This window comes from Miscanthus floridulus, chromosome 11 (genome assembly GCF_019320115.1).
Source record: "Miscanthus floridulus cultivar M001 chromosome 11, ASM1932011v1, whole genome shotgun sequence".
Classification (NCBI taxonomy): Eukaryota; Viridiplantae; Streptophyta; class Magnoliopsida; order Poales; family Poaceae; genus Miscanthus; species Miscanthus floridulus.
In genome coordinates, this window is record NC_089590.1 from 91,715,180 (window position 1) to 91,734,311 (window position 19,132).

At 47.2% G+C, this 19,132-nt stretch overlaps 3 protein-coding genes across 6 annotated transcripts; 1 reads left to right on the top strand and 2 right to left on the bottom strand.

The window, feature by feature from the left end:
- Positions 1-313: 313 nt before the first annotated feature.
- Positions 314-2,099, bottom strand: LOC136493909 (flavonol 3-O-glucosyltransferase UGT89B1-like). The gene has a single exon (XM_066490035.1). It carries the CDS (start codon positions 1,926-1,928, stop codon positions 474-476), a length of 1,455 nt encoding a protein of 484 aa, XP_066346132.1. The 5' UTR covers positions 1,929-2,099; the 3' UTR covers positions 314-473.
- Positions 2,100-2,181: 82 nt separating this feature from the next.
- On the top strand, positions 2,182-5,769 carry LOC136492602 (protein COFACTOR ASSEMBLY OF COMPLEX C SUBUNIT B CCB4, chloroplastic-like). Of its 3 annotated transcripts, XM_066488583.1 has the most exons (8): positions 2,182-2,429; positions 2,517-2,698; positions 2,778-2,877; positions 2,964-3,037; positions 3,716-3,894; positions 3,965-4,035; positions 5,008-5,091; positions 5,325-5,769. In XM_066488583.1, exons 1-8 carry the CDS (start codon positions 2,316-2,318, stop codon positions 5,376-5,378), a joined length of 858 nt encoding a protein of 285 aa, XP_066344680.1. In that variant the 5' UTR covers positions 2,182-2,315; the 3' UTR covers positions 5,379-5,769. The 3 variants fall into 3 exon arrangements, with proteins under 3 accessions (XP_066344680.1, XP_066344681.1, XP_066344682.1); XM_066488584.1 differs by lacking the exon at positions 5,008-5,091; XM_066488585.1 differs by lacking the exons at positions 3,965-4,035; positions 5,008-5,091.
- Positions 5,770-5,938: 169 nt separating this feature from the next.
- LOC136492601 (small RNA degrading nuclease 1-like) lies at positions 5,939-9,739 on the bottom strand. 2 transcript variants are annotated; one of them, XM_066488581.1, is made up of 12 exons: positions 9,574-9,739; positions 9,310-9,489; positions 9,085-9,174; positions 8,906-8,974; positions 8,412-8,552; positions 8,075-8,191; positions 7,936-8,005; positions 7,697-7,797; positions 7,278-7,412; positions 7,087-7,194; positions 6,900-7,004; positions 5,939-6,745 (listed from the first exon to the last, which is right to left on the bottom strand). In XM_066488581.1, the coding sequence occupies exons 1-12, from the start codon at positions 9,604-9,606 to the stop codon at positions 6,392-6,394; spliced, it is 1,503 nt and encodes a 500-aa protein (XP_066344678.1). In that variant the 5' UTR covers positions 9,607-9,739; the 3' UTR covers positions 5,939-6,391. The 2 variants fall into 2 exon arrangements, with proteins under 2 accessions (XP_066344678.1, XP_066344679.1); XM_066488582.1 differs by lacking the exon at positions 9,574-9,739 and having other exon boundaries at positions 9,085-9,235; positions 9,310-9,421.
- Positions 9,740-19,132: the final 9,393 nt, after the last annotated feature.

A 19,132-nucleotide genomic window follows, 5' to 3' on the forward strand; every position in this document is an offset into this window, starting at 1 on the left:
GGCCGTACCAAATGTTTTAGGAGAAAATATTTTTTGGTGAGCAATAGAAGAGGCATAGTCGTTTTTTGATGAAGAGTCAAAACCGCAAAATGTGGCTTCTCCTCATGTGCTCCCGAATGAGCACCTAAGAAAAAGCTCTGCCAACCGGACCTTAATTACACTTTTATAATTGGTGTAGGGACGCGGAAGCTGCTCAAAGTTAAGCCTAATCATGTGCCATCAGTTACCAAAACTATTCGAAAAAAAATTGCACACCAAAAAATTGCTCAAAGTTAAGCCTAATCATATTGTGCAAATGTTCTTTGCAACTATTCGAAAACAAATGAAGCCTCGGCAGTGAAGAATGCAATCCTTTGAACCGAACTTTTGTTATTGATGAATGTCATTATTGTCGACCAGGACAGGGGACCAGTCAAATTATACAGCATCACAGCATGCCGGCGCAGCAATTTATCATGACGATCCGCTCGAATTCAACGAAGATTCCGAATCTCGTGCACTAACCCGACCAAATCAGCGTACGAGCTCCCGCCTTCGTTCACCGCCCGCGCGGCCTCCGTCGCGAGCTCCTTGGCGCGCGCCCTCACGTCGCGCCCCTTCTCCCCGACCGCGTCGGCCAGCACGGTCGCCAGCTCTCCCGAGTCCGGCGCGACGCCGAAGCCCCCCGCGCACGCGCGCACCGCAACGCGCGCCTCGTCCACGAGCAGGCGCGCGTTCACGAACTGGTCCGCCGTCATCGGCCACGCCAGCATGGGCACCCCCGCCGCGGCGGCCTCGAGCACCGAGTTCCAGCCGCAGTGCGTCATGAACCACCCCACCGCCGGGTGCCGCAGCGTCGCCAGCTGCGGTGCCCACCCGCGCACCACCATCCCGCGGCCCGCCGCCGCCGCGCGCGCCTCGAACCCTTCGGGCACGACGCCGCTGCTCCCGGCGCCCACGACCCATACGAACGGCACGGCGCTGCGCTCCAGCGCCTCGGCCAGCGCCGCAGCCACGGCCGGGGTCAGCACCGCCTGGCTCCCGAACGACACGTACACGACCGAGCCTTCTGGGAACGGGTCCAGCCACGTGCCGAGGCTGGCGGCCGCGACGGCCACCTCCCCGCCGCGCACGCCGGCGGCGTCCGCGTCAGGCGCCACGGGGCCCACCGCCCAGACGCGCCTGAAACCCAGGTCCTCGAGCGGCTGTTCCAGGTACCTCCCCTCCAGCGCCTTGAACGAGTTGAACACGAACCCCCAGCTCTCCTCCACGTTCCAGAGGAAGTTCCGCCTCACCGACTCGCGGACCTGCTCGTCTTCTTTTCCGCCTTCCACGTACCACCTGTAAAGCATCGAGAGCTCTCTCCACTGGTACGCCGGCTCGCCGGGGATCGCCGGGAACGTGACGACGCTGGACTCCTCGCCGCCGCCCTCGGCAGCAGCAGGCCGCCTCACCAGGCGGCGGAAGAGCGAGTGAGGGACGGCGGCGCCGATGACGCCGGACGGCGAGAACACGATGCCCGCGGCGCCGAGCTCGCGCGCGAGCGGCTGCGCCCACCCGCAGAAGAAGTCGGCGACGACGGCGACGATGGGGTCGTCGTCGGACGACGGGCGTGACCTGGCCCACGCGCGGACCGGCTCGCGGAGCGCGGTGAGCGCGTGGATGAAGACGGGGAAGTACTCCGGGGGGCAGCCCCTGACGCTCTCGAGACCCGGGGGGATAGACGAGTTGGAAGGGAACGGGAGGGTCAGCGGGCTGACGGCGCCGGGGTGCGCCACGAGGAGAGGCGAGAGCAGCGGGAGGTTGGCGGGTGAGGTGACGACGGTGAGGCGGAGGCCCCGCGCGGCGAGCAGGGCGGCGAAGTCCAGGAGCGGCAGCGCGTGGCCCTGCGCCGGGAAGGGGACCACCAGCACGTGCGGCGCCGTGGTAGGTGTGGCTGCCGTCTCCATGGCTTGATGCTTGGGAGGTTCAAACGGAGGCCGAGAGCGATGGCGCGCTTGGTCGCTGCCAACTGGTGACTGGAGAGCGTGCGGGTTCCTTATTTTTTAAGGAAAAAAAATTCAAGGGTCGGTGGTCCCGCCGGGTCCACTTTGAATGGTAGTTTTGTTTTTTTTAGAGGACTTTGAATGGTAGTTGGATCACGCGATTAGATTTGCCCGGGCCGCTCGGAAGATGGGCCGAAGATATGATCCGTGACGCATAGGGCCCATTTGAAACGAGTCGTCCTGGTGCGGCTCATCATCTCCTCCGCTCGGTGTCGCGGACTGTCCCGTGTCCTCCGCTCGACGCCCTGCTCTGCGGGCTGCGGCTGCTCCGCGCTCGTCCCCTCGGACGGCATGGAGCTGAGCAGAGGCATTGTATCTGCCCCGCTCCGGCCGGTTTACTCCGGCCACGGCCGCTGCGGTCCTCTCTCCGGAGCGTTCTCACCGCCGCAGTCGTCTTCTACCGTGGTGAGTGTTCTCGTGCCCTTCGCTTGGTCCTCTTGCCTTCGAGGGGGTGATGGATTCAGCAATTGTGCCCTTCTCCATCTTCTGTAGGAAGTGCGCAGGTGCTGCATCAGCAAGGCGCTGCAGCCACGGCAGGAGTGGGTGGAGGGCTGGGTCCGCCGCAACGACACACTCGTTCGCGGCCTGCCCATTGTCGTCGGCGGCGCTTCCCTCGTCGCTGTCCTCCTCAACCGCGCTGTTTCAGGAATTGCCGCCGTCACCGACGCCTCCAGGTATGCCTGTGCATGCAAACACCCATAATTGCTGCAATTTTGGTGTACTGATCATTAGTTCTATTTCCCCTATAAACAGTTCGCAGTCGAGGGCTGACATATTGACCCTTGTTCTCTCCGTGACTGACATTCTTGCCGGCCTCGTTTGGTTATCCATCCGTCCGAAATCCATTTCTCCGGTCAGAATTGAGATTTTGAACCGCACATTTCTTATCGCATGTTCTGATGTCTTTGGCTGATTCCACAATTCTAAATATGATCCTAGGCGGTTCCTGAAGGTGTCGAGTGTAAACGAGTTCTTCCGGGCGTGTCAAGTTCTGCGCTTCATGAACTACTTTGGTAAGTAATCTAGCGATGCACAGATTTCTTCTGATTTTACCATTCGAACACTGCATGCTTCAGAGTGATCCTGAATCATGATCCGAAAATTTTCACCTGATGCGCCACTGCTAGATGATAGCCAAACTGACTGCCAGTTAAGTTTGAACTCTGAATACTTGCAATGCTGCATACATCTTTTTAGTGAATGCTAGCTTTTGGGTAGTAAAATCTCACCTGATGTACGGCTACAGGTGATAGCTCCATTTGGTAACCAATAGTCCACTGCCGTTCGAAGTAGGATTCTGAATAAATGCATACATCTTTCTAGATGAAGCAATGTTTTAGGGTATTTACTCTGAAAATCTCACCTAATGGGCCACTAGCAGCTGACAGTGACAGGTCGTTCAAGTAATAGCCAACTGCGATTTGAGTTTGGACTCTGAATAATTGCCTGCACCTTTTAGTGAAAGTGCTGCTTTAGGGTGGTTGGTGATCGTGTGGTACTCTTCCTAATAAAACAGCCTGTCGATTATAATGCTGTACTAATTGAATATATCTGAGTTTACTAAACCTGTGGTGGTAACCATTAACTAGCTTATCATGCCCTGACTTGTATGAATCCACGACTTCATATATGCAGTTTTACAAAGGTTTTATGTTGTGAAGCTAGCTATTCCTTATTTTTCTTACAAATAGGACATGGGATTCCCTCACTACTGCAACTTGTTGCAAATCACTGGTTATTGTGTATGGAGGTAATTGTGTTCTTCAAATCGGGGTTGCTGCGGGATATCCAGAAGATGGTAATGCACTTAATGTGGATGCACAAAAGTTCATTGGCTCTCTTTACAAAAGTGCCATGGAATCCAAGAAGCGTGAGTATATCTTCTTCCTTGGAAGTTTTTTCCATTTGTTTTCAGAAACTTCGCCATAGTCTTCTTGCAGAATCTTATCTGGCAAATCTTGCTTTATATCCTGGGAGGTCTGAATTGCCGTTCTTGCCTGCTAACACACAGGTGCTGATACTTGTTCTATGTCTCGATAGCTGATTTTTTTTTTTCGTGGCCGTGCAAGGCACATATTTCATTAAGAGGAAGTAGAGGAATGTTACAACAACAGGCCACAATCACGGTAATCGCCTGATTACCGAGATTTTGCCTCGCACCCAGAAACAACTATGAATTACATGGTTAAAAGCTTACGACCAAAGGACTACCTGGATGCTGCTATAGCCTAGCACGCCACAGGCAGAAGCTCGTCGACCTCTCGAGCAAAGTCATCAAGGAAGGCGTCATCCTGGAAGAGAACCTTGAAGGCCTCGTGCTTAGACTCGGACAGTGGATCGGCGAACATGGACTCGTACTTCTGGAAAGCCGTGGTGTCAACATCTTGCTTCTTGCGTTGTGTTCGCAAGTCCCAACTTGGCCATCAGCACATTTTGATCCTGCAGGGTTGGGTTGGCAGCCCTAGACTTAGCTGCCAAGCGACAACTCCGCCTAGGAGAACCAGCGCTCGGCATGGCCCAAGGAACCATGAGCGTTGACCTTGCTCGGATCAATGGGGTTTGAAGAGGCAAACAGACACGGTCCTTCAGAGAGCGAGGGATGTCCGCGACGGCTACGGAGACATCAGCCACCTTTCCCTGCGGATCGGTGGCCACCTTTCCCTGCGGATCGGTGGGCCGTTGCCCGGCACAACCACATCAGCCACAGTACTCTTCGAGTCATCAGCAGCTTTGCCTGCACATCTTCTTGGCGGGGTGCTGAAGACTCTGAGCTGCAGCGGTAATCGCGCTGCGATTTCAGCTCCATCTAGCATCGGGTCCACAGACAAAGGCACAAGCACAGTCTATTTACTTGTGAATCAAAATGTAATAGAAGTCTTATTTTCATGTCCAGATAAGCAATTAAACACGATCCAATAGTCAGATGGAAGGATTATCTGAAATATTTGAACCAAAGCATTATAGCATAGTTTATATTCTGTAGGCACTGATATTACAGTCAATTGGTGATAAAGGGGTTGTGATTGTTGGTGGCGACACTATAAGAGGTTTCACTAATATTGATCAGGTATTACCATTTACATTGGTTATGGTCTCTGCATATAAGATTTTTGTTTTAAATACTCCAGTTCATGTTTTTTTTCCTAAAATACACTAGCAAATGAATGTGCTGCTTTGTAGCCAAAATTAGGAACTGTGCTACACTGCTACTGCTACCCATAGATTGTGCACTTTGAAGAACTTCAGTTTGCCATTGCAGAGTGACTTATCGTCCACTTGATCTTCCTTGCTTCCTTGCAGGCTTGGATCGCAATGATCGCAGACAAGCTGGATGCCACATTGTCTAAGTCTTAAAACGCTGGACTGCTTATTTGATGTTGGTTCACCATCTCATCGTCGTCATCTTCTGATGTTGACGCTGAACCAGAGCCGCATCCATCCCTCATGGTCGGTGTCACCAGTGGATGTCTGGGTACTGGCGAATTTCTGAAACCAACCTGTTCTATTGGTTTCGGCCGTTCGTCGTCCTCTTCTGATGTTGACGCTGAACCAGAGCCTACAAATCCATCCCTCATTGTCGGTGTCAACAGTGGATGTCTGGGTACTGGCGAATTGCTGAAAACAACCTGTTCTATTTTTTTATTGGATTTCGCCCGTTTACTCGTTTTGCCATCAGGTCCAGCAGAGTTTGATCACAACACTAGTAACCGATTCTGAACAGCAGATGGTTATCTGAAGCCTGAATGTCTGACAAGTACATGGCTTCATTACATGTTCTCTTCTTTTCTTTTCTTTTTTTGAGTATGTACAACAAAATATGAAAAAGGTCAGTGTGCTGTTAAAGTAAATATGAGTAAACCATGCATAGTGCTTGTGATAACAAGAGTCAATAGCAATGCCCAACTCGAGAAAACAAATTATGGAGCAAAATCCTTACCACAAAATAGTAGTCAAATCTGTTCAAACAAAATTCCCTAACAATTTCCTACTTTCTGAACCACATGCTCAACTCCGTCAGTGTAATGGAATAAGCAAATGAACCCTAGCAGTCAGTAAAGTCAGTGTAATGGAATAAGCAAATGAACCCTAGCAGACAGTAAAGTGGACGATTAGCAATGTAGCAGAAACACGTAGTTTAACCAGAACAGAGCAGCAACTAAGCATTGGAGATGAGGTAAACTGGCATGCTATCTGGTAAAGGAGCAAGGTTCCCCATGGTCAGAAGCCCAGAACAGCCCTTCTTCAAATGGGTTTCCCAAAGCCATGACCAAACACCTCACAATGACCTCTTCTCAAAGAGTACAACATCGCCAATCTCTCAGCATTCATTAGTAACAGGAATGTCTCAGTATCTCTCACTAAGTTATTCATTCCACCACCGACACATTTTCCTTGTTTGTGTGTTTTTTACTTCTCTTCTTCTTTTGCCAAACCCCCTCGGCATGATCTTTCTTTGGCTCTGGATCCTTAGTAGGCTCTGGTCTCTTCTTTGGCTCTGGATCCTCAGTATCTCTCACGAAGTTACTTCTCTTCTTTTTTTGCTGAACTTCCTCAGCATGCTCTTTGTTTGGCTCTGGATCCTCAGCAGGCTCTGGTCTCTTCTTTGGAACTTCGAGCTGTTTGGGCCAGGAATCATATACCATCTTCCGAACATAGAAGCTCACGACATCTCCATTGTCACGCTTCAGCAGTACATGCTTTTGAAGTCTCCCACCTGAGTCCTGCATGTTTAAAGAGAAGGATAAAGGGCAGAGGGTTAATAATCTATTGATGATATTAAACCAATAAGATGGTAGGCAAAAGCCAATTATCAGTAGTGTATTTCCTCATATGTTCTAATATTCAATTGCGTGATTCTGTGGTCCTTATATGTACCTTAGTCTTTTGGCCATCCAGCTCTTCAAATGCCTTCTCTACCTCATCTAGGTCATTGAATGAAATACACGTGGAATAAAATTCACCTCGTATTCTCGAATCAATCTGATGAAAAGGAAAGAAGTGTTATTAAATAATTGCATAAAAACACACATATTTGGTGAACAAATAAAACTTTTAAGGTAACCTTGTCATCAATATTGGGGTTCCCAGAGAAAATTTTGCACAGCTCTTGGCAAGGCAGGTACACTGGAATTCTATGAGCAAGCAACTTTGCCACATCAGATTCAATTACCTAGGAAGTTATCACAAACAAGTAAGGTGGCATCATCTATACTAATGGTGAGATTTAAGAACATCTTTTTTTTTTGTGCTTACACTACTTGCAGCAATTTCAATGGGGTCATTAAACCCATTCTTAAGCTTTGCAAGAACTAGATTCATCGCAGCTTCTGCATCCTTTAAGCAATTATGTGGTTCTCCTTCTTCTCGAACAGAATACCCCAAAGTAGCCTAGGAGGACAAAGAATCAACAGATTAAGGCATCATTCATAGTTACATACAATCACATATCATTGAAAATTAACCCCGCTAAAACAGAAGTTGAAAATACCCTACATATAGTTATATCAAGTACAGGCGTAGAAAACTAAGGGGAGAAATAGGGAAGACAAAGTGAGTTCGCAGTCACTATCCTGAACTAAGCTTTAACTGGCAGCATCGGCCAAAACTTGTTCACCTCGGTAAACAAAAGCAGATAAGAAGACAGATGCTGCGCAGTGATTTTATGGCAATACCTTGCACAAACTGTTTAAGGAAGGTGATGCAGTAGTAGGTAAATTTGCATACTTAAATATGTATGCTGTATCAATAACTTGAGAGTAATCAATCTTTAAGGCTGCAAAAGAGAAGAGAATGAGACGAATTGAATTAAATGGTACTAAAAACAAAAAAGAAGCATGTTCAAGTAAACACAAAGTACACATCCGATTGATACATCAGATAGATCAGACACAAAATAAAAACCACACCTTACCGCATAAATCTCTATGTAAGCTATGGCCAATCAAAATATTTCCTTTGGATAACATTCTCTTCAGCGATTTCTAGAGAAGGAATATAACTTCCATGAGATATTATTCAGAGATAATGCTTAGATGTTAAACACAGTATACCTGAACATCAACTAATGATGATGTGACTCCTTCTAAATCCTTCTTTGATACACCAGTGATGTGTGTCCTATAGTCAGCTATAGTCTTCAAGGGGTTTACAAGTATGTCCAGCTTAGCCTGGAGAAGAAAAGGGAGAATATGGTGAGACCTCGGAACAAAGATGGAAATCCCTGACATGATTCACTGATTCATAGTCAAGAAATGCTAAGGAAACATGTATTGTGTAAGTTTTGGCATAAACTTTATTGAATTCATCTAATATTACAGCAATGTCCATTAATTCACACGATAGTTCCGTGAATCTTAACATACTTGTTCTGAGTAAATAATCTAGTACCTTGAGCTTGTCATCTACAACGCATACTCTGACCACAGCCTCTGTGCCATCATTGCAAAGGACCATCTCACAGTCAATTGCCAACATAGCACTTGAGCTCATTAAACTAGAGACTTCTCCTATTCGCAATACTTTCCACCCCTGAAAATACCAGTAATAGCTGGTTATGGATCGGTCTCATTGTTTTTTTATCAATTATGAGACAAACAATGTGGATACAAAAGGTTCATCCATTATGGGGATGAGAGTATAAAACGGTCATTTGTTTTAGAATTTCGACTAGCAAAAAGCATGTCTTTGTGAAGAGTACAAGATAAGGTGCAACTCTAGACAGAGTATTAGCAATCATGAAGATTATTGGACTACACTGTTTAAGAATTCGTCACTAAATCATGAATAGGATATATCAAAGGAAGATCACCAAGGAAAATATACAATCCAAAAAGGGCTTAATCGTCATTCGTGGATTAACAGAAGCACAGTAAAGGTCATACCTCCTGGTATGATGGGAAGCAATAGTGTTTTCTGTACTCCGGGTGCTCTGCCGTCAGCTGAACAAGTTTCTGCATTTAGCATGCACATCAATAAAATTGTTGACCGCTTGACACCCAGGCGTCAGTCCTATTCAATTTAACGCAGAAATTCAAATGGCATGATCTAGCATACACATCACCTGCTCGGGAGAAACTTCGTCGGGGAAATCAGTCATATACTGCTGAACAGCACTTCTTTCCTTATGACGCTTCACCAATTTACCGAAGTACTGGAACCAGAACGTGGCGAGGTTTAAACTCTCAACACACCAGGACCAAGCCGCTTATCGACTGAAGCAGCAGGTTCCAGTGTAACCAGGCATGCCGAACTGAAGTCTGAAGAAGAAAACAAAAGAGTAACCAACCTTCTGGAAATCCTTGGAGAAGGTCTGCAGGAAGGCGAGCAGCACATCCCTGGTGCGCTTCCTGGGGTCGCTCACCGACGCGCCAAACTTCCTGTCGTTCCGGGCCAGGAAATCCTTCCACCCGCCGTCACAGCCTCTCAGGCCGTTCTTCTGCGTGAACCGCACCACCTCGACGAGCACCTGGCGCAGACCAAACGGGTGAGCAAAACGAGGACAGGAGGCCTGCCCGGTCCGGGGGCTGCTGGCGGCACGCGACGCCCCTACCTCTTTCTCGGCGGCGGCGAGCCGCTTGGCCATCGGACGACTGCGCGGAGACGAAAAGCAGCGGGTGCAGCGGGGGACGGAGGCAGTAGTATCCGCGAGTGGCTGCTGCGGACCTGCGGGCAGCGGCGGCGGAGGTCGCGTGGCGGGCGGCTCGGGAAAACGGCCGGAGAAAACCCTTTCCCCACCCAGGAGTTTAGCCGGGCCGAATGAATAACACGGTTGACGGTGGGCCCATCGCTGGTCCTTGACTCTTCGGCCCGAAGTCGAAGAGGGGCTTAAAGCATGGGCTTTCAATCTTTTTACATATGGATCGATTCGGTCCGCAAATATTTTCGACCGATTTCTGCACTGGCCCAGCTAAACGAGAGGAGTTGCTCAAAAAAAAATTAATATTTCTTTCAACAATAACAAAATCCGTGTGGCTGTTGCCATCAGCGGTAATAAGATTTGAGTTGGCGTTCCTGAATCCAGGTTTTTTGGAGCTCGGCTTTCCGTCCCGCGCCGTGTTGATGCTTCACATGCAGAGGGGAGGCGACGATGAGTCAGCAGCGCTAGCTAGGGCGTAACGTTATCTAGAGATCACGTTCAACGGGGGTAAGGCATATGCAAGGCAGGCGCTTGAGCTAGCTGGACTCCAACCAAACCCAGCCTCCGATCGATCAGCTCTGATCTGGTCACAGACAAGAGCAAGTATAACAAGGGCCGCAAGCGAGCTGAAGGCTGAGATGGAGAAGAGACGGAAGGTTAGAGAGGCAAAGTGGGTTGTAAGCTTACAGCTAGCTTGGACATAAAAATCAAGAAACTCTGTGGGAGTAGGCCATATATTAATAGAGAAGATGTAACTGTTATATGAGTAGGCTAAAAAATAGACTACAAGGATTCGTACAGCCAGAGTCAGAACTCACTCAGAAGCCAATCCGGGATGCATGCATGCACGTCGTCAACTCGTCATATACTACAACCAAGTGCCAGGCTCTCATCGCGTCCGGTCCGTCCGCGCATGCAGCATGCATGCGTGTTACGTTACGCACCTCAAGCTAGCTAGCTTAAAGTAGGGCCTTGTTTAGATTGCAAGTTTTTTCACTCTCTTTTCATCACATCAAATCTTTGGACACATGCACGGAATATTAAATATAGATAAAAAAATAACTAATTATACAGTTTGATTGTAAATTACGAGACGAATTTTTTGATCCTAGTTAGGCCATGATTGGACAATAATTGTCAAATACAAACGAAAATGCTACAGTACCAAATACTGATTCCTAACCCCAATCTAAACGAGGCATAGTGTACCGAGACAACAGAAGAGAATGTTATCTCTGACATAAGCTAGGCTTATCTCCTGCGTCGTCACTCAGTATGAGCAAGCGTGCTTAGCCCCAACCAAAAATTTTTGCGGCAAAAAGATATTAAAAATGCTCGACCTAGCCTAGGCACGGCATTCAAACAGTTTGGATGGAAAAGAAAGGCAAGGCCTAGGCTACTAGCTATACCTGCAGATGCTAGTACTACACGCGGCTGTAGGAGTACGTACGTGACTTGTTCTGCTTGCTGCTCTGTTTACACGGCCGCGCCACGCCACGCGCGTGCGTTTTGATCTGTCGTGATAATAATGCTAGCTGAAGGTGAAGAAGGATCGGAGCCATAGCCCGTGCCACGTTTAGACTGCCTCTCCCTTCTGATGACGAAAGGGACTGGCTCGCCGTGGCGATGGTGTACGTCCCGTGCCCCTCGTTTTTTGTCGTGCAAAAGAACGGCTTCCCATCCATCATCAAAACGAAAAACATATAGCGTGTTTTTGTTTGGCGATGGCTGCTGTATCGTACACGGTAGATTGCACCGGTGGACATTAAACTTATCTTGCGGTGTCATTTAGGTTCTCAAACTCTCAAAATACATTTTTAAATACTTATTAAACTTGTCTCGTGATGTCATCCATCAGGTCCCCAAACTCTCAAAATGTATCTCCCGGATACATGAACTTGTCTTGGGGTGGCATCCAGGTCTAGAACTCGCAAACTTTATTTTTGCCCCCCATGAACTTGTTATACTATATGAATTAGGTACAAACGAGCTCCTATCTCAAGCACCCCATCTAAATGCTCTCCCCTCTTCTAGATCCATCTCCACACTCTCCCCCTTCCTCTCCGCATTCCAATAATGTAGTGTGGCATCGTATCATAGGAGTGGTGCTGGCAAGGTGAAACACAGTGCTCCTTAGGCAGAAAATGTAGGCGAATGATTGCTTTGCCTTTAAGATCCTGGTCAAGAATGAGGTGTGGATCCAACCGCAATGGCACATGGCATCGTGATGCAAAAAGTAGATCGGGTCTATTTGACCTAACTAATACGTACACTATGACAAGTTCAAATGCCTGGATTACACTGATGCAAGCTCGGAAACCTAAATATAGCATTTTGAAATTTGGGACCTGCTAGATGACATAGAAAGGCGAGTTCATGGATCTAAAAAGAGTTTGGGGGATCTAAATGATACCCCAAGCCAATTTCAAGGACCATCAATGTATTTTACTGTATCGTACATATAGATTGAGTAGAAATGTATTTTTAAAAGAAAAAAGAACTTGTTTACTGAAATTGCATGAATGGATATAAAAAAATAAAATATTTATTCAGTTGCTTGGATGACAGAATACAAAGTACCTAAACTGGCATACGGAACCATGATTCTCATCTTACATTCACCGAAGCCAGCCCCGGTGGATACGCTTGATCGATTTTGGTTGCATGAAGTTCCAACTATACAAGGTCCTGTAGGAGAGTCAGGGCAATCAATCACGTTGTTTTTCCTCCAGCCTATATGCACCTGCTGGTGCATGTATCATGGGATGCAAAAAAACCAAACACGCAACGCTATCTGAATCCGTAGTCCCAGTACAGGACACCACACTGTACAGTAAATTATGGTGGCCCGCATGTTTGGGGACGTTCGGTAACATTACGTGGAATTCAACCATGTTCGCTTTGCGGAAAAGCCATATTTGAAAGTATTGTTCGCTTATTTTTTGTGAGAGAACCGTTCGGCTGACAGAATTTTGGCTGAAACTAGCTGAAAACACTGTTCTGGCTGAATTGTTGTGAGAGAAAAATACTGTTCCAGCTGAAAAAAGAAGTCGAACAAGCCGAATATGAGATAAGCCGAACAGCGTTCGCTAAAATAGTACGACTCATAATATAAGCGAATAGGGGCTTCATCTCGCTACACTACACTGTTCTCCTTCTGTCTTTCGTTCACCCGGCAGGTTCATTCATGGCACACATCACAGTTGCAGAGGAGATTCTTTACCGTTTTACCAAGGCAGCAGTGCCTACTCCAGCTGTGGGCTGTGGCTGTTCATCGAGACAGTCGGATAGATCCGGTACAGTGTAACAGGTCCCGTCCAGGCTCCAGGCACAGCAAGGGCCAGTTTAGTTTCCAAAATTTTGTCAAATTTTTCAAGATTCTCCGTTATATCAAATCTTTGATGTATACATGAAGCATTAAATATAAATAAAAAATAAAACTAATTACACAATTTAGACGAAATCCACGAGACGAATCTTTTAAGCCTAATTAAATTATGATTGGACACTAATTGCCAAATAACAACGAAAACCGCTACAGTGCATTTTTGCCAAATTTTTTAGCATCTAAGGCCTTGTTTAGATTGCAAGTTTTTTCACTCTCTCTCCATCACATCAAATCTTTGGACACATGTATAAAATATTAAATATAGATAAAAAAAATAACTAATTACACAGTTTGATTGTAAATTACGAGACGAATCTTTTGAGCCTAGTTAGGCCATGATTGAACAATAATTATCAAATACAAACGAATGTGCTACAGTGCCAAATACTGATTCCTAGCCGGGAACTAAACAAGGCCCAAGACTAACCACAAGATCCACGAGGATCTTTTTAGCACTGGTGGGCGCAACGTGACACGCGGCCAGACTTCTCTCGTCCCTTGAGAATCATGCGCACAGCTTCCCGGGACCACCACCACCAACATGCCGCGCCGACGCGGGACGTGGAAATCTCGTCGTGAGTTCTGCCCGCGCGCATCCCACTGCACTGCCAGTGACTGTGCACTGCAGGCGCCGCCGGCCGGCCAGCTAGTCTAGCTAAAACGGACGGCCACGGTCACTCTTCCGCTGCACGCCTGCGGGGCGCCGGCCTACCCCTCATGTGCCATGCATGATGACTCATGTGTGTATTATAGGCTCTGTCTCCGTACAAAGAGTGACCAACCGTGGGCTACATACTACTATAGCACAGTATTGGCGCAGCTGCAGCTACCTCATGCTGATGCTAGTGGGATGAATTTCACGTCTGGATGGAGTACCTCTGGCGTCCGGGAACGGATCTGATTTATTCGTTATTTCCCTTGGAAGGAAATGCTGCCTCTGCCACAGCACGGTCAGTGCAGGTTCAATAGTTGAGACAAGTGTTTAGCTGTAAGAAGTCTTAATAGCCAAACCATACAACAACTTGTCTACAACTAATTTAATATATATTTTTTAGTACTGAAATGGTCCCACCGTTCAACTATTCCATACTCTCTTTCTTACCCTCCCTCTCACGCTCGATAGAAATCAGAAAAAGGCCGTAGCTTTTTTGCATGGGAATATGTGATCAGCTAGTCGACTTCTGCAGCGCAAGCAGTCCCGTGTCATGTTTTAGCTTTTGACACGATTGGCGATACGACTGTTATTGTACCTGCCCTCACAAAAGAAACATGCCTTACCATGTCAGAACATGGCCATCCAGAAGCTACGGCCAACATGCGCTACTTGCCTGTTGCTACTCAGGAGTACTCCTATAAAACGGAGAAAAACTTATGAACAAGCTAGAGTACGTACAAGACCAAGTCGGCCCATGGCATTGAGCAGCTCGTGATGTCTTCCTGTATTGTCTAAGCTACTGCCAGACAAATTCCCGGTGGGCTATGGATTTCATTACTATTTTTCTTTCGTGTACACTAGCTTATTCTTTTTTAATTCTAAGAAAAACATAGGGTAGTACGCATGCACGAGAGTCGGTGTCCAGTGCACCCGCCACCCGGTACAGTAGAAAAGAAACACACTCTCTGTACTTTCTTCCGTGGCGCCAACTCAGCCTGCACCATTTTAATTTGATGAGATTAGGTTAAATAACCGCTCGAATTTGTCATGCCTGCAGAGGCGCGGCTGTTTGTCCTGTCTCTTTTCCTGATCCCATTCAGCTCCGGAGAAGTAGGATCCACTAAGCACGATGGTTACATTACAGCCGCGCGCACTAGTACTTTTTTAGGCTTTGCTTCTGCTCCTAGCTATCTTCACAAGTGGTATCACCACTATAGCTAGCGAAAAACTCCTTGTACTTTTGGAAACGAAAAAAAATCAAGCTATACATGCTCCCAACACAAGCAAATATCTAAACCAACTCATAGACTAAAAGCTTACATATATGAAAAAAAAAATCTCAATGAAAGTGAGCACCGGCTCGTCCAGAGACAATACCAACGTCTTGATGAATTTGTAGATCTCGTCCATGCTCGTCCAGTGAAAGTTACTCACTGAGGTAAAAAAAAAAAACTTAACCAATAATCATCCCCTTTCTCTGAGTTGTGATCTCTGGCTCCTGAGTTGTTCAAGGGCTGCTGCCTCTCACCGTACCGCTGCTGGTGCCTGTCACCCGGCGGAGGGTGGTCCTGGCCCGTTGCACAACGCTAGGGGCAGGCCCTGTGCTGCGCGTGGCGGCTCGTTTCCCCGGCGGCGCGGCCGCACATGTCAGCCCCCCCAACCGCGAACTCGCCTCGGCCCACACGTCAGTGTCCACTGCCCGGCTCGACAGGACAACGGCCACAGGCTCGTCGTGTAGGAGGTGTGCCTGGTAGCTGCGCTGCGCGCGTCGCACTCTCGCCTCACGTGCGCGCACCCAGCCAACCAGGGCAGCGGGTAGACAATCTTGTTCGTGGACGCCACCCCGAGATTCGAATCTCCAGGGGGCCCGCGACGCAGCCATTTCTCCCAGCTCCTATGTGCGTCGCTAGTGGCTGGGACGTGAGATTCCAAGATGCAGCACGTAGACGTAGTAGGCTGACGATGCAGACGCCCTTGTCCGTGACGATGCAGACGCCCTTGTCCGTGGCTAGTGGCGGATCCATGACAAAAATCCAGGAGGCTTAAGTTCACACGGGGATGAAGGCATCAAGCTCAGCTCAACACTCTAGCATCGTTTTCAATCTCAGCTCAACGCTTAAGCTCCTCATTTCCATCCTTCAGTGAAAAAAAATTAAGGGGGACTGAGAGGGCTCCACAGGCTCAGCCACGGTAGGGTGCCAACCTAGGTAGACGATGCCCCTGTCCTTCACTCTCGGTGTGTTCTAGAAAAATACATTTTTTAGCTAGTGCGCTAAAACAAATCATCTTTATTTTAATATTATTTAAAAAATATTATATTTATATATCAAATAAGAGCTATTTAATTTATCGTAAGGTAATTGTACAGTTATATCTATTTAAAATCATACTTATATATTTTTTTAAATGGCTTTTCACCGGATCTTAAATTCTTGATGTGGACAGTATACCTTTTTTAGACATAGGGATCTTATACAAGTTATACCAGAAGCAGGATAAGCGATATGGTCCCTGGGCCTGATGTGGTGGTTTTTGTTGCTATTCTACTTCGCTGCCAAGCGCTGGCGATGTGTTTTTGGGTAAAGGCTCAAAACAGATGGTTGATCCTGAATAAAGCCCGGCAGTGTCCAACAACGTCTTCGATACAGAAGAAAAGGACCGCTGACTGTACCATTGAAAGGGAATTAAGTCACTGTGAGCCACTGTGTGTTTGATGTATGGCGGTCCTGTTTAGTACAGCCACAAAGCATGTGATATTTTTGTTTTGATGATCTTCACTGGTTGGTCCAACGGTTAATTGGGCCCTTGATCCGCGCTCTGATCGGGACATTCAGCCGGTTCTCCTGGCTGATGGGCCTCCGTCGTGCAGCGCCATAAAAGGACGGTGGAGACTGGGACACAAGATATGAGGTCACCGGTAGCCGCTAGCCCCACCCCAAAGTTCCTAACCCTAGATCGATCGAGAGGGGCGCTGTGAGCGACGGGAAGCACCATCGCCTTCGCCGCCGCCACAGCACTGCACCTACACTGCTGCTGCGTTCGACGACCTAGCGGGCGCCTGCACGGCTTTCCCTACTACGACTCCAGTGGCCATGTCGCAGTAGGGAAAGCCGTGCAGGCGCCTGCATGGCAATGTACATCACCAAGTCTCTTATCTAAGCTAAGTATTACCACTGATCTATGACTACATTAGTAGAGAACAGACATTTGATCCTCGGTCAAAATGGGCTCTAGTCCCGACATTTTTTGCGCCCGGGACTAGAGATACCTTTAGTCCCGGTTGGTGGCTCCAATCGGGACTAAAGGTCCCTCCCAACGGCTACTGCGCCAGACAGAGGTGGCAGGGACCTTTAGTCCCGGTTTGAGCCACCAATCGGGACTAAAGGTAGACTTTTACTCCCGGTTGGTGGCTCCAACCGGGACTAAAGGTCCCTGCCACCTCTGTTTGGCGCATTAGCCATTGGGAGGGACCTTTAGTCCCGGTTGGAGCCACCAACCGGGACTAAAGATTCCCCCTTTATATCCCGGCCGTCTCCTTCTTCCTCCTCGAGCCTGAGCTCAGCACATTTTGAAGCTCACTGCACTAGTGTTCTCGCTTCCTCCCTCCATTGTTCCTCCATCCATTCTTCGATTTCTCCGTCGATTTCTTTGATTTCTCCGTCGATTCTTCAGTTGTAAAGGTTACCAATCTCATACTCTCATTTTTCACCATTGTCTTATCTCATTTTGTTCACTATATATATATGGTTCTTTATTGTGGTTTTTTTAATTGTAAGCAATTTGAGCTCAAAATCACTTCAAGCTTGTATATTTACATGAACGAAGGTTAAAGTAGCTAGTTGAACTTGCGGACCGTGTTCATCTCAGCGAGCATGTTCTCTGCCGAGTGGTAACGGACGTCAAGGAGGAGCCTTGATTCTATGAGGGAGAGCGGCAACGGTCGTGGAAGACCGTGTTCCCTTCCTCATAGAATCGAAGCCCTTCCGTGGCCAAGTACGGTGCCGTCCGATGGAAAAATGCTCGCCGAGATGATCACGTAAGCAAGGTCGACTAGTACGGATGGTTATTTATTCACACATCCCGATATCGTCGCAGTAGTCTGTCAATCACCGTACCCAAATGTAGTATATATATAAATATAAACGATAATCGATTGTTATGTGTGTACACTCCCATTCTTCTGTTAATTTGTGGAAATATCATATGAATTACTTACCTGCCGCAGTAAAAGACGAGAACACAATGACCATGGCCACGGCCATGAAAAATGCCAACGACACAACACTAGCAACTTTCTCGGCAAGCAGAGTAGTGTTAAACACTCTGGAAACCTTTAAACTTCAAGCTTGCATATTTACATGAAGAATGTTAAAGTAGCTATTAAAAACTAGTATTCACTGTTCATTTGTAGCATGCATAGCACACTTCATTGTTTAGAGATATAGAGAATTTTAGAGTTTTTTTTAATTTTATTTATTTATAAAATGAGAAATTTATAGTGTATTAAAAAATGAGTATAGAGAGTAGATGGCAACTGCTTTCGGGTCCTCGGCCTCTCTGGGTTTCCAAAGCGACTTAGGCTAGGCCTCCCACTCATTGCATGCGAAAGTGTTGTGATGAGACGAAGATTGTGATGGAGTACCGAGTGAAAAAGGAGGGTCCCAACAAGGGTCGCATTTTCTACAAGTGCCCGGATCGCAATGTAAGTTATTTTATCGTATTTAATGACTATGGTTAGTTTATACCTATTTTCATGATGGTTGTGATTAAAGTTCTAATTTTCTATTTTAATTTCAGTGGGATGGTACTGGATGTTCAGGCTTCTACTGGGAGAAAGAGTATATTGAACTCGTGCAAAAATATCTTGCACAACAGGCAGATATGGCGGCTAATGAGGCAGTGATCCAGCCGAAGAAGCCCAAAGATGTTGAACAAACGGGGGATCTGTCTGTTTTAGTTGGGATTAGACGCGAAATCCTTGTGCTGTTGAAGTGCATTTTAGCTTTAGTGTTTTTAGTGGTAGTTGGGATTGTCTACATTGTAGCGATGATTTCTTAAATTTATAGCTTTTATGGTGGTATGCATGTTGTATAATTAACTAATTATGTTCTAGGTTTTAATATGGTATTTATGTCATGTAATGCAGATGAGTCGGGATTGGATGTACAATGCTGATCGTCACTCGCAAAAGTTTATGGACGGCGTGCATTCTTTGTTACGTGCGGCCGAGGCAAACAAACGCGATGGTTTTATATGCTGCCCATGTGCCGTATGTAAGAATACGGTGGAATATCCTTGCTCAAGGACTCTTCATTCACACTTGTTCAAGTCAGGTTTCATGCCAAACTATATTTGTTGGACGAAGCACAGAGAAACCGGTGTTGTAATGGAAGAAGGTGAAGAAGAACAAAAGGACAACAATGATATTA